Source organism: Helianthus annuus, chromosome 3 (assembly GCF_002127325.2).
Source record: "Helianthus annuus cultivar XRQ/B chromosome 3, HanXRQr2.0-SUNRISE, whole genome shotgun sequence".
Lineage (NCBI taxonomy): Eukaryota > Viridiplantae > Streptophyta > Magnoliopsida > Asterales > Asteraceae > Helianthus > Helianthus annuus.
This window is the reverse complement of record NC_035435.2, coordinates 147,134,499-147,149,253: the sequence shown is the minus strand read 5'-3', so window position 1 is coordinate 147,149,253 and position 14,755 is coordinate 147,134,499. Positions and strand designations below refer to the sequence as shown.

Genomic DNA, 14,755 nt, shown 5'->3' with positions numbered 1-14,755 from the left:
TGTTTGTGATAATGGATCCCAATTTATTGGGAGTAGAACTACTTACTTTTGTGACAGCTGGGGGATTAAGATGATAACATCAACACCAGTCCACCCACAAGCTAATGGTCAAGCAGAATCATCCAACAAGATTGTTAGGGCAGGATTTTTAATGACCTGTGATCCTGACATGATATCCTAACAGTGATCCTTGTTTCTGTGGCAGATAGTAATCCTCAGAAGAGCTTCAGGTTCAGGATCATGGATCATCCTAAGGATCCTCATACTAACAATTATTCTCTTTGAATTTCATGTTGTTTTGCAGGAATTATAAGTTGGACCTGGTCTTGGCAACGTCATTAAGGAATCTTCCACACTAATTTTGCATATGCATAACCGGAAATGGACGTTGTGGAGAATATGGAAACTTAGCACAAATTACGGATAGTTTGTTAGGCTAAATTTACTTCTATTTCTAAAAGGGGTAACGAGCTAGTAGTTAGGAGACTTGCCTAATTTCAGCTACACACACTTATATAAGTGCACTCTCGAGCATTTGGCAGAGGACGACACATTTCTTACACGCTCTAGCATACTACACCACAGTGATCCTTGTACCTAGCTCGTTACTATCCGAAGTTGTAAACATTATTTATTTTATTTGAACTTGGTGATCGGTAGTTTCCATCACCCGAGGTTTTTTATGCCAGAGATCATTCATTGATCAAGGGGTTTTTCCTCGTATAAATCTTTGTGTCACTTGTGCAATTTACATTTAAGTGATCCTTTTCTTTATTCATCATTTCAAGCATCATTCCCCGTTACAGAGAGTTTGGTTGCATTATCCTTGTGTGATTTTTGACCAAAACAGTTTGGCGCCCACCGTGGGGAAATTGGTGCTTCATTCATAAGAAAGTTTTCTGTTGGTGATCATTCCGGATCGTTGCATACGAATACATGGCTTCATCGGTGAAGAATACCTCTACTGCGATGTCTGCGGTCAATTCATCTCAGGGCATTCCACCTTTGCCTCCACCACCAACTGAATCTCAGAAAAATGCTGAGAAGAAACCAACTCCTATTTTCTCTAAACCTCCAACTTCTTCTGCTTCCTATACTCCCACTACTAATGACATATTTACTTTGATTTTGCAGATGAGAGATCATATACAGCAACAGGACAAGACCAATGACAGGATCCTCAAAGAAATCGGAGATCTCAAGAAACAAAAGAAAGCGGCAGAAGATCATTCTCCACTAGTGCCCAAATCTTTGAATTTTGATACTCCGGTGATTACTTCTCAGCCATCAGAGGTTCCAGATATTCAACATGTGGGTGGACCAAGAGGAGTGCACTTCGGTTCAGCAATAGTGACTCAGGCATCAGGTTCATATTTCCAGCCAGCAGGATCCTATCCTCAGCATATGGGATCCTTCATGAATTCAGGAGCCTACTCAGGAGCACAGCAGGTTCAAGGATCCTCCTTTGTTCCAGGATCATCCCAGGTTCAAGGATCCTCCTTTGTTCCAGGATCATCCCAGGTTCAAGGATCCTCCTTTGTTCTATGATCATCCCAGGTTCAAGGATCCTCCTTTGTTCCAGGATCATCCCAGTTTCAGGGATCCTTCCAGATGCCAGGATCCTTGAAGAGTTTGCAAACAGGAAGTTCAGATGTCCACCAGGGAGATTTTATTCCAATGCAGACCATTGCTTCCACTGGTCCCTCCATCATCCCAGAGTCCCAGCAATATGGATTCACATCCAGTGTTCCTAACTTGAACCCAATGGGAGGTAACACTTTTAATAATTCTCTTACCACTAACCATGGATTCATGCAGGATGCAGGTATCAACCATGCTGTTAGGGCTGGATTTTTATAGGTGATCCTTACACATGATCCTAACCAGTGATCCTTATTTCTTTGGCAGACAGTGATCCTCGGCAGGACTCCAGGATCAGGATCATGGGACATTATGGTGATCCTCATACTAACGGCCACTTCCGCTTAATACAATATTGTTTTGCAGGACTGTTTTGGTCAAAAATCACACAAGGATAATGTAACCAAACTTTATGAAAACGGGGTATGATGCTTGGTTAATTATGAAAGTAAAGGATCACTTCTGTGATAAAGATGCAAAGACACGACGATTTATACGAGGAAAAAGCCCTTGATCAATGAATGATCTCCGGCATAAAAAACCTCGGGTGATGGCAACTACCGATCACCAACTTCAATATCACAATAATATGATTACAACTTTGGATGATAATGAGCTGAGTACAAGGATCACTGAGTGTCTAAGTGTTTGAGAGTTGTGTCGTATGTCGTGTGTGTTCTTCCGAATGAAGAAGAGTGGTATTTATACATGTGTAGGTGACCTATTTTAGGTAAAATGACTAATTATCAGCTCATTACCCCTTTAGAAATAAAGACAATCTAGCCTAAATTGCTGCCCATAAATCAAGCCTAGTTTCCATATCCTGTGCAACGTCTTTCTTCGATTAAGCTCTTGCCATATTTATGAAGACGCGTTCTTGGATCATGATGTCTAGGGCATATCCTGCTAGATGTTCCTGCAAAACAATATTGTATTGAGTGGAAGTGGCCGTTAGTATGAGGATCACCATAATCCCCAATGATCCTGATCTTGAAGTTCTGCGGAGGATCACTGTCTGCCAAAGAAACAAGGATCACTGGTTAGGATCATGTGTAAGGATCACCTATAATAAAAATCCAGCCCTAACAATTGCCCCCAAAATATAAGGAGTTAATTGTAAATAGACGAGTTATATTTTGTTTCGATCTTATCTCTAACGGGCGATTCCAAGAAACTAGCCGTTATGCTCGGACTAGCCGTTGTGATCATTACGTCAGAGATGTGACAATCCTGCAGATCATGATTATAAATAGGAGATAGGGTTAGGATCACTCTGCATTTAAGTTCGAGATATCTTCCCTTTATAATCGCTACCGAAGACTGATCAGGTATCCTCTTCTTCTATCTTTCCCTTCTTCCTTCTCTTTGCTCTGTTTTTCGTTTCTACTTCGTTTCTGTTCCAAACATGTTGCTCCGGAATTCTCCGCACAAGGATTCCAAGAAGGATAGTCCCTTAAAAAGCCAGGGGATTGTCAAGGATTCTCCTACGGAGAGGTGTTGCTTTAGTGATGCTCACGTAGACAAAATTCGTCATTGCTTTCCTGCGAATGCCGTTTTTAAATCCTTTGATCCTACTGCTTTGAGCGACTTTGTCTCGGATGTCTGGGTGGCTTTCCCTGCTACCCCGTTTGCTATAGGGTACTCGTATCCTTTTCCAGACTTTACCCAGTCTTTCTTTTCCTTAACCGGCATCTCTTACATCCAAGCTATGCCGATGATCTGGAGGGTTCTTTATACCTTCGAGAGGATCATCGAGCAGGAAGGGATTGATCTGGGGATGGCGGAGTTAGCTGAGTTTTACGATCTCACCACCTTCGGTTCTCACCGATATTTGTTGAAACGGAAAGCTGGGGAGGATCACCCAATCTTCAAAGTTACTAAGAATGATACCAACTGGAAACGTCGGTTTTTCTTTGTTAAGAGGGATTCCATCCCGGATGGGAAGGATTTGCCCAAGGAATGGGCCACTCATGGTAGGGTAGAGGATCCTCGAAGGATCACTATCAGTCCTGTCTCATATGATGAGGATCACTGACGTCTTTTTTCCTTTGTCTTTTATGCAGCTATTTCCATTGCTCGTCTGAAATTAACCCCCACTGCAAAAGAGAGAGTGTTAGCTTTTAAAAAGCTTGATCCTGAAGTTAGAAGCTTCCAAATCACTTTCCAAGATTCTCAAGAGATATCCTCTGCATCTGCCACAATGTCAAGTAAGTATCCTTATAGAAAGTAAGTTTTATGTAAGAGTATTTAATTCAACAAGGGAACTTATCTTGTTTTTGAATTGTGTAGGTGCTGGAAAATCTGCCAAGTCTGCCAAATCTGCCTCCTTGTTTGGGATTGATGATCTTGCCAAGGTCACGTCTTCGAAGAAGAAGACTTCGGTTGCTAGTCCTTCTGCTTCAGCCCCTAAATTACCCATTAGGGGTAAGGGAAAGAAGAGGAAAGTTTCTGAGGATCTTCAAGGATTCCCCCTCCTCCGTCAGCAATTTCTTGATTCTGTCAACGAGGTCAGGATCACTGTCCCTGTTGGTTATCCTGATGGTTTTTGAGGATCACCCGTGTCTGACGTTATATCCTGTTGTTTTTGCAGAAACTTAATGAAATAGAATCTTATGTTGGCCACGTTGAGGATCAGGATCACCAGATTTCCGACCTTCACCAAATGGGTGTGCTGAAGGATCTCAAGATCACTGATCTTGAGAAGAAGATCCGGGCTGTTAAGGATGAGGCTGTCAAAGCATTGATCAAGTTCGATTATGAGAAGCATGACATTACTCAGGACGCTAAAGTTTCTGCCGCGATAGCTATGTACAAAATACAACTGCAGATGGCCACGGAGGCTCAGGATCCTTCTTTTGATAAGAGCACATGGGACATTGAAGGCTGGAAGGCAAGGCTAGCAGAGTTGGAGGATGACGATGATGTTGAGGATATCCCTATGCTTGAAGGTAGAGATGCTGGTAAGGATCAGGGGGAGGCGAGCGGAGCTGGTGGTGATGGTGCAGAGAAGGTTTGAGCTGCAAGATTGGGCAATGATGGAAACTTCTAGACATAGCCGGAGCCCAATTTTTTAAATTTTGATAGTAGTTTGTGGTTGTTGATGTTTGAAACAATTATGGTCTGTAATCTCTGAACAATAGTTTCTTAGGGTTAAGGATCCTGGATCCTTTGAACAATAGGTAGGATTACAAAAGGTGGAGGGATCCTCTGTTTGGGGGATGAAGCCTTTGTGATCCTGCCGCCTTTATTTCCTGCAAAATGCTAAGACCGCATAGACAATGGACACCCTTTGCCAACCCATGTGGACGGGCCACGTTTTGCTGGTAGAAATGTGGGTTGGCAATTTTGACAACTTTTTGAAAGGGTTAATGATCCTCTTGTTTAATAATATAACTTAACTTTTCTGGCTTATCTTGTGTTGTTATCCTTCAATAATCCTCTTATTTCTCAATTGCTATATTTGTTAAAATAACAAAAGTTGACAAAGTGTTTAATAAACTTAGGATATGATCCTGGATCAAATATCCTCATATCGAAAATTCTCAAAGTGTTTTAGTTCAAGGATCATAGGTTCGGTTGTCAAAGTATAAGGGTTGGTTAGGATAAAGAGTATAATCAAAAATAGTTAAGGATCATACCTGAGGATCCACGTTAGGATCCTAACCTTCAATCAAGACAATCATAGATAAGACTTTGATAGTTAATAAGGATTAAGGACCCTTATATGTTTAGACTTCCAAAACCTGAAAAGTGAGATATAACTTGGGACTAAGCCAATGTAAAAGATAAATTAGTAACTGGGGACGTGCCCAAAGGATAACTGAGAATGATCCCAGAGGATCACTGGGGACAAGCCCATAGGATAACTGGGGATGATCCCAGAGGATCACTGGGGACAAGCCCATAGGATAACTGGGGATGATCCCAGAGGATCACTGGGGACAAGCCCATAGGATAACTGGGGACAAGCCTAAAGGATCGTATGTAAACTGGAGTATGGCCCTTTCTGGCAACTATCCAAACTTAGTGACATGAAAATGTCAAAACCTTAGCTAACGTGAAAACGTTAGAAACCTTAGGAACGGATGTATGGTGCGTCCACCATTATACGTAGGATCCTAAATATAGCCAGTACGATGAGGTTGTCAGCCCCGAAAGTGGGTACTGGTCCCAAAGACGTGAACTATACCAGGATCATCGTGCGCTGCTGGCGGAAACTGGGGATAATCCCAAGGATAACTGGGGTTGTACCCAAGGATCTGTGGTGCTTTTGGAGATCTTTGACGATTTGCTGAAGATACCTGAACTATCATAACTCAAATGGTTTGTGAGTAGAGGATGAAGGATACATGATCCTTATCCTTAGGCAAAAAGTAAGAAAATGCAATAGTTTTAGGATAAGCATATTACCAGAGTAAGGATCACCGATATCTCCAGGATCCTTCAAGGATTCTTCAATGTAAGGATCACATGCAGGAAGGATCATGTTCACATGAAATATTTCTTTAAGTGAACAGCATTCCAGGCTCTTGGTAACAAGTTTCCTTCCATGGTTAGCAACCTGTATGCCCCCTTTCCTGCTTCAGCTTCAATCAAGTAGGGACCTTCCCATTTTGGTGCTAGCTTCCCGTCAGCAGGATTGACAGTATTTTGAAATGCTTTTCTCAACACCATATCTCCGACTTGGAACTTCCTTATCCTGACATTCTTGTTGTAGGCACCAGCCATCCTTTGTTGGTAGCTTGCCATCCTTATCCTAGCTAGATCCCTGTTTTCCTCAATAGTATCCAAATCCTGAGCTAGGATTGTAGCATTTTCTTCAGGATCACGAGCACTTGTTCTAGCAGTTGGGATCACCATCTCTGTTGGGATCACTGCTTCTGCCCCAAATACTAAAGAGAAAGGTGTTTGACCAGTGGCATTCTTGGGAGTTGTCCTATCAGCCCATAGCACATAAGGTAACTCCTCTGCCCATTTCCCCTTCTTGGATCCTAGCTTCTTCTTCAGATTGTTGATGATGATCTTGTTGGATGATTCTGCTTGACCATTGGCTTGTGGGTGAACTGGTGTTGATGTGATCATCTTGATTCCCCAACTGTCACAAAAGTTAGTAGTTCTGCTTCCAATGAATTGGGAACCATTATCACATACAATTTCAGAGGGAATGCCAAATCTAGTTATAATGTTTCTTTTAATGAAGGATATGACTTCCTTTTCTCTGACTTGAGCGAGGGCTTCAGCTTCTATCCACTTGGAAAAATAGTCAGTCATGGCAAGCATAAATACTTTTCCACCAGGTGCTTTAGGGAGCTTGCCAACTATATCCATTCCCCATCTCATGAATGGCCAAGAGGATGGTATGGGGTGTAGTAATTCAGCTGGTTGGTGAAGGATATTGCTATGTCTTTGGCAAGGATCACACCTCTTAGCATACTCTATAGCATCCATTTTCATGGTTGGCCAGTAGTATCCTGTTCTAAGGATCCTTGAGAATAATGCCCTGCCCCCAGTGTGGTTTCCACAATCTCCTTCATGGAAGTCCCTCAACACTTCTTCAATTTCAGGATCCTCAATACATCTTAAATATGGTCCTGCAAGGGATCGTTTATATAGCACATTATTCAAGATTGTGAATTGAGATACCTTGATCCTGAAAGCTCTAGGATTTTCTCCCATTGGAATCTCTCCGTTTTGCAAGTATTTCATTATTGGTGGGATCCATGATCCTGAATAAGGTTGAGCTTCTTCACTAGGGATTACTGCAGTATCCTCTACTATTTCCATGGCTACCTGATTTTCAATAGCAGGAGCCAGGATATGGATGATAGGGATACTTATATCTTCTGGAATCTTCAAGGATGATCCTAGGTTGGCCAATGCATCAGCCCCTGTGTTCTCCTCCCTTGGTACCTGTGTCAAGCTGAAAGAAACAAAAGAGAGTGCCAATTCTTTGACTATCTCTAAATATTTGGTTAGTTTTTCACCTTTAACAGCATAGGATCCGTTAAAGTGATTAGTGATCAATAATGAATCTACATATACTTTAAGATACTTTACCCCCATATCCTTAGCGATTTGTAAGCCAGCAATTAGGGCTTCATACTCAGCCTCATTGTTAGTCGCTTGGAACTCACAGGCTATGGAGTGGGGTATTATGTCCCCCTGTGGCGATTTTAGTAGGATCCCTAGCCCTGTGCCTTTGATATTTGAGGATCCGTCAGTGTGTAGGATCCAAGGATCCTTGGTCTCATCCAGCTGCTGGACCTCCAATTCTGCTTCCTTTTGTAGATCACTACTGAAATCAGCCACAAAGTCAGCTAGTGCTTGAGATTTAATGGCTGTTCTTGGTTCGTATCTTATATCATGGGCACTAAGCTTCACTGCCCACTTAGCCATTCTCCCTGACATATCCGGTTTCCTGAGGACATTCTTAATTGGAAAATTAGTTTTAACAACAATAGTATGGGTTTCAAAATAATGCCTTAACTTAGTCGATGCCATGATTAATGCAAGGATAAGTTTTTCGAGGTGTGAGTACCTGGATTCGGCATCAAGTAGACTTTTACTTACATAGTAGATAGGATATTGTGTACCTTCGTGATCCTTAACAAGGACAGCACTTACAGCGGTTGAGGATACCGCTAGATATAAGGATAACACATCTCCTTTTTCCGGTTTTGCTAATGCTGGTGCTGAGGACATATACTCTTTTAGGGCTTGTAAAGCATTCTCATGCTTCTCAGTCCATTCGAATTTCTTATTTTTCCTTAGGATATCGTAAAATTCTCTGCATTTTTCTGAGGATTTCGATATGAACCTGTTCAAAGCTGCTATCCTGCCTGTCAGTCTTTGAACATCCTTGGCGTTGGCAGGAGATTTGATATTTATTAATGCTTTGATTTGTTCCGGGCTTGCTTCAATGCCCCTCTGGGTTACCATGTACCCTAAGAACTTTCCTGCCTTAACACCAAAATGGCATTTTGAAGGATTAAGTTTCATGTTGTAACTATCAAGGATATCGAATGCTTCTTCCAAGTCCCTTAGGTGATCCTCAGCTTTCTTTGACTTGACCACCATATCATCTATGTACACCTCCATAGTTTTTCCAATTTGATCCTTGAACATCATATTTACCAGCCTTTGATATGTTGCACCTGCATTTCTTAGTCCAAAAGGCATGGCAATATAACAATATAAACCGGTTGGGGTCATAAAGGCTGTATCCTCTTGGTTGGAGCAAATATGAACCTAATAAAGAATTGGGACCAGATTATAGATGTTTTTCGGAAGAGATTATCAATATGGAAGGCACATAATGTTTCATTTGGAGGGAGGATCACACTAATAAAATCAGTGTTGAATGCGCTTCCGACGTACTTTTTTTCGCTTTACAAGGCCCCTCTACAAGTTATAAAAAAGTTAGAGCGTATTCGTAAAGATTTCCTATGGGGTTCGGATCCGGAACATGCCAAAATGAATTGGGTGAAGTGGAAAAATGCCATGACACCTAAGGAATTGGGTGGGTTGGGGTTTGGGTCGCTAAGGGAAGCTAATCTAGCAATGTTGGCAAAGTGGTGGTGGAGATTTAAAGTCGACTTTGACAGTTTATGGAGAAAAGTGATATGGGGAATCCACAGTAGCTCGAGAACATGGAATTTTATACCGTATAAAAGTGTGTTATCTGGGCCGTGGAAACAGGTTGCAAAGCTGCATTTGGAGACTGGTATGGTGAATGTTAGTCTGGAAAGTCTGATACGGGCTAAACCGGGTAGTGGGGAAAGTGTAGCTTTTTGGACTGACAGGTGGCTAGGAGAGAGTCCGTTATGCTGTCGCATGCCAAGTTTATTCAGCCTTGAGAGACAGAAAACTGTGCTGGTGCAAGACAGGTGCAGCGTGATAGATGGGGTGGTTACGCTAAAGTTGAGTTGGGCAAGGCAGCCGTCGTCAGAGGTCGAGATCAAGGAGATGCAAGAACTTGAAGTGGCAGTCCAGGGGGCATTAACAGGTCTGTGGTCGGATTCATGGGAGTGGGTCCTGGACCCATCGGGTATATTTTCGGTCCATAGTCTACGCAAGAAGCTCCAACAGGAAAACTTCACAAACATCGGGGTCGATTTCGAATGGAACAAGTGGGTTCCCATTAAAGTAAATTTTATATCTTGGAGACTTAGACTAAACCGCCTTGCGACGCTAGTGAATCTTGCAAAGAGGAATATTCAGCTGGAGTCTCTAAGTTGCAGTTTTTGTGGAGAGCTAGACGAAACGGAGGAGCATTTGTTCGTATCATGTACTTTTGCGCAAGCAATTTGGGCTTTTGTAGAAACATGGTGCAGGTTAAGTGGGCTGTTCTTATTTGGGGTAAATGATTTAATGAGAATTCATGTGCATGCTAGTGGGTCAAGGAGGTGGAAGAAAGTGGTTTACACAGTTGTACAAACTGCAATATGGTGCATCTGGAAGTGCCGTAATAGTATGATTTTTAATGGGAAGCAGCCAAACATCAGCAACATTAAGGAGGAGATCAGAGTTTTATCATTTCTGTGGTGTAAAAACAGGTCCAGAACTGTAAGCCTCACATGGGAGAAATGGTGTAATTTTGATGTCTTGTGTATGGGTGTATAAGTAATCTGAGATGTAATCGTTGGGTTAACAGTTGTTAATCCTTTGTTTTAAATAAAATGTTTTGGTTTGCCGTTCAAAAAAAAAAAAAAAAAAAAAAAAAAAAAAAAAAAGAGAAAATCATATCTCTCGTATCAAAATTATTGGTGAGATCGAGAGTGCCAAAATCCAAGACTTAAAAGCAAAATGCGAAAGTCAAGCTGATCGTGGAAAAAGATAAACAAAATCTTAAAAAGATATATTAAAGGATAATAGAGAACAAATAAAATGTTAAGGTAGCATTCGTTTCTGGAACGTAATTGTACAAGAATTAGAATTTAAGCAAATTTAATTTGGAATTTAGGTGTATCTGTTTCACATAATAATGGAATCTCCATAAAATTGGAATGTAGATTCTCTTCTTTATGTTATTGTTTAATTCCAATTCTCTCTTTTTTTCTTCAAACCAACAAAATAAAAAATGGCATCAACATTCCAATTCATCAAGATTTCATTTCATTCCGTGAAACGAACACTACCTAAGGGGGGTCAGATAGTGAGATCGGGTAGTCGGGTATTGTGGTAACACCGTTGCAAGGCGTTCAGGTATGGGAATTGGCAACGAGCACCAGGTAGAACAAGCTGATGAAACCATTGGTGAATGTATAGAGTTGTTCCACGGTCATGAGACTATTTGGCATATTCCAAAAAAAGTATTGAACTTTAACACTATAAATACGTTAACACTTTTTATTTTTCAACTCCAAATAATACACTCTTTCTACTAGATTTCTACACACACAAAAAAAAAAAAAAAAAAAAATACACTCTTTCTACTTTCCATGAATTCCAAAAAATCAAAGGTTGGTTCAATAAAAAAAAAGTATGTAGATCGAGAGGCAATTCTAGCCAAAATCAACTAATACAATAGAATTGTTAGATTTTTTTGGGTAGCGGCGCAACTTGTTGCCCGTTTACCAACTATCTCGATGTAAATTGTTAGATTTGTTTTTTTTCTACATTAGAATATAACTTTTTATTAAAACCCGAATTGTAATTAAAATAATGTCTAACTCGTTTTTCAATTAAGTTTATATTTAAACGATGAAAAAAGACAAAAATAATAAAGCGCTAAATTCCTTAGGAGAAAATTCTACGGTTGCTTCACGGCCATGCAATGTTGTCTTAGGTAAAGTGTTTTACTTGGTCTCCATTATTGTTGTGAACTTGTGATACGATTTGTCAAGTGGTCTGGGATTTGTAACCATCTTGAAAATACGTATATGGATATGATCAAATTATTCAACGCTTGGAGGGACCAATGATTTGAAAGAATAGTCCAATAAATATATAGGGCCTAGGGGTGGTTAACGTACAATTAGGCTTAACGTACGATGCGTACACTGTGAATATATAACATGTGATTTTGTTTTTTTAATCAACATGCGATTTTGTTATTTTTATTCAACATGCGATTGTTTTTTTTACTCATGCGAATTCACCCCCTATCCAAAATTCGCATGTAATATATTCAGAGCGTACGCAGCGTACGATAAGCCCAATCTTTTAGTATTCATCTTCAAAATCACAAAAGTTGACACAAAATTAGAACATGAACATATAAAAAAAATACAACAAAATAAATAACACGAATAAACAAACGAAATATATCTGGTATCGAAGACCAATGGAACTATCGCCTAGCGATCTTCTTGGAAAGCACGTAAACAGAGAGCCAAACAAGCAGTAGAAGTGTTATGGAGGCTATGAGTGACAGAAAAATTGAGGCTTTAATGTGGGTACAGTAGGTATCATATCTATTACATATCTTGTTCCAATTGCTATGAGAGTTCCCTTTAAGTCCAATGTATCCGACCCCTCCCGATGCTCCTGTTGCTGCAGCCACGATGCCCAATAGCAGCGAGTCGAGTATCACAAAGTGAAACTTTAGCTTTGCAGAGTTTCCTCCCGGCTTCATCACCGCCAAAATGGATACCAGACCAGTGATGAGGCTGTGCAAGGCGGCAACCGAGAGTGCTGCTATAAAGTATCTGCAACATAACAAAACGAACAATGAGGTCAAGTTCCATAATAGGCGCCATTGAGCCATATGGTCCATTTCTAAGTTTGCAAAGAAAAGTAAGGCAACTGGTGCTAATTAGCTAAAAAAATGCAATATTAATGCTTATTTTCTCTAACCAATTTTAAGAAAAATAATCTTTTAACAAAAGAATTTGCGCAGACATAGCGTGTGTATAGTTTTTAACTTCACTAAGAGTATATGCAACTCAAGCCCCACTAACATCGTTTGTGGGGTGATCTGACGCTGATGTAGAATCTTGAAGTCAAAAATAGCACCGCTTCCCACACGAGAAGTCTATGGCCACGGATCCTCACAGATGATTTTGTGAGTGGAGAAAAGAGAAAAAATATTTTGGTCCATGTTAGACCATGTGTAGTGGTAACTTGTTATAATGCCCTCACCATGGGGCATTATCCGACACGTGGCAACCCAGTCAGCATGGGGCGTTATAGCATAAAGTGGTGTAGTGGGGATAATGCCCAAATAATGCCCCTTCCAATTATTAAAAAAAAAAAAGAAAAAGCAACATTAATCCTATTGGCTAGTCAAACTTGTTCCCTGCCACCATTGGTCCATTTCCAAGTATCCGGCGTTTTCATCATAACGCCAAGGGTGCATTTTTCAATTTTTTTTTTATTATAACGCCCCATGTAATGGAGGGGTGGGCGTTTTCGGGCATTATTTTTTGAAATTTTTTAAAAAAAAACGCCCCACTACACATGGTCTTAGCGGGCCAACATAAACAGAGAGAAAGGGCTGAACTCTAGATGGTCAAATATTGACAATTGTGCCATTTACGTGATTTTAATAAATACAGCCAACTAAAAAATGGCATGTAAAAATTAAATTTGCGCAATTTGAACCTTTTTATGATTTTTCTTTGTTCATACAATTTAATTTTTTTTTTTTTTTTGGTAAACGTTGGTTTTCTCCATGAATAAAACTCGACATGTGTAAAAATGCAAAATCTCATAATTAAGATCCAAGATTCACTTAAAAAAAACTTAAATTGTGTAACACTGCCTAAATCTTGTGTGACATGTCAATATTTAATTACTTAAATTTATTAATAAAAATCATGTAAGTTTAGCCACCTAACATGTCTCCTAGATAGCCGCCTAAGATATGTCTCCTAGATGCGTGCCAAAGTCTCGTTGCTTTGATTATTTTTAATGGCAAATTCTTATGACTGACGGAAATCTCATCGTGTCACCAGCGAAACCACCCGATCATATCCATCTTCACTAAACATAATGGATATATACACCAATAAAGGAGGAAACCAATAAATATGAAAAAAAAAACTTGCAGAAATCAAACCCAGGACCTATTGGTCCCAAAGAGTTATCGCACCCCAAAAATGTCACTAGCTATAAACGTGTCCCATAAAGTGAATAACAAGTAAATATTATGATTAGATTTAGATGCATGCTACATGTGTTCATCGTTCAAAAAAAAAAAAAAAAAAAAAAACCTTACATGTAAGCTGGGGAATTACTGAATTTCGCAGTCCTTGATATCACAAGTCTTGGAGTAACTCGAATCTGTGTAGTTTCTTCAGAAGTGACCATAACAATGATACTTACCACCGTTGTTGCAAACAGAAACACCCTCAACAACACATCAACCACTGCTTGTTTCTTGAAACTGCGAGCACGTGAACCGTGCTCCCGCGGTGGTGGTGCCGACGTTTTCAATGGCACCTCCATGCTAACGGCCGCATGCGGAGGAGTTGCGGTGTCGTTCGATGCCATTGATGCCGGGATGTCTTTAAAGAAAGACTAAGTTGGTCTTTTTTAATGGTGTGTGGTTGGATGTACGGTTTAGAGTCACATTTATATAAGATTTAGGTCAACTAGTTGGTACCATGTTGATAAATTTTAGCACACGTATCCATAGGTGCATTTGAAATTCGTAGCATGTGTTCACAAGGTGATTTGGTCAATAAGAGATTACCAGATATGGAAAGGGATTTCTTTGCATGTGAATGTGATTATGTGAACGAATGATAATGATTTCATGGAGGACAAAGTCAAATGTTGTTGGTTGATATGACGTATTGATTACCCTATTGTTCCAAAAACAGCCGCCTATATTTTTAACGGTGTAATTTGTAAATCAACTAGTTGATTTCGGCCGAATAATTTTTAATCAATTAAAAAAACATAACTATAATTTTGCTAGGAAAAAAACTAAAACGATGATAACACCGTAATTTTCGGCTCAGGTCAAAACTGTAATTTTTCAGGACTAATGAGCGAGTGTGAGGCAGCTTTTTTACACGAAAAAAAAAATTAAATAGAGTAAACCAATTAAAACAAAAAACTTTTATAGTTTTGCTAAAAAAATAAAACGATGAGAAAAGCGTAAGTTTGAACCGAGGGCGAGATGATAATTTTAATTAAGGGATGAAATCGTAAACTAAAAGGACCA

The 14,755-nt window shown here is 40.0% G+C and overlaps 1 protein-coding gene across 1 annotated transcript; it reads right to left on the bottom strand.

Moving 5' to 3' along the window:
* Nucleotides 1-11,787: 11,787 nt before the first annotated feature.
* LOC110929960 (CASP-like protein 1) lies at nucleotides 11,788-14,154 on the bottom strand. Its single transcript, XM_022173158.2, has 2 exons — nucleotides 13,802-14,154; nucleotides 11,788-12,290 (listed from the first exon to the last, which is right to left on the bottom strand). The coding sequence occupies exons 1-2, from the start codon at nucleotides 14,074-14,076 to the stop codon at nucleotides 11,933-11,935; spliced, it is 633 nt and encodes a 210-aa protein (XP_022028850.1). The 5' UTR covers nucleotides 14,077-14,154; the 3' UTR covers nucleotides 11,788-11,932.
* Between the last annotated feature and the right edge of the window lie 601 nt (nucleotides 14,155-14,755).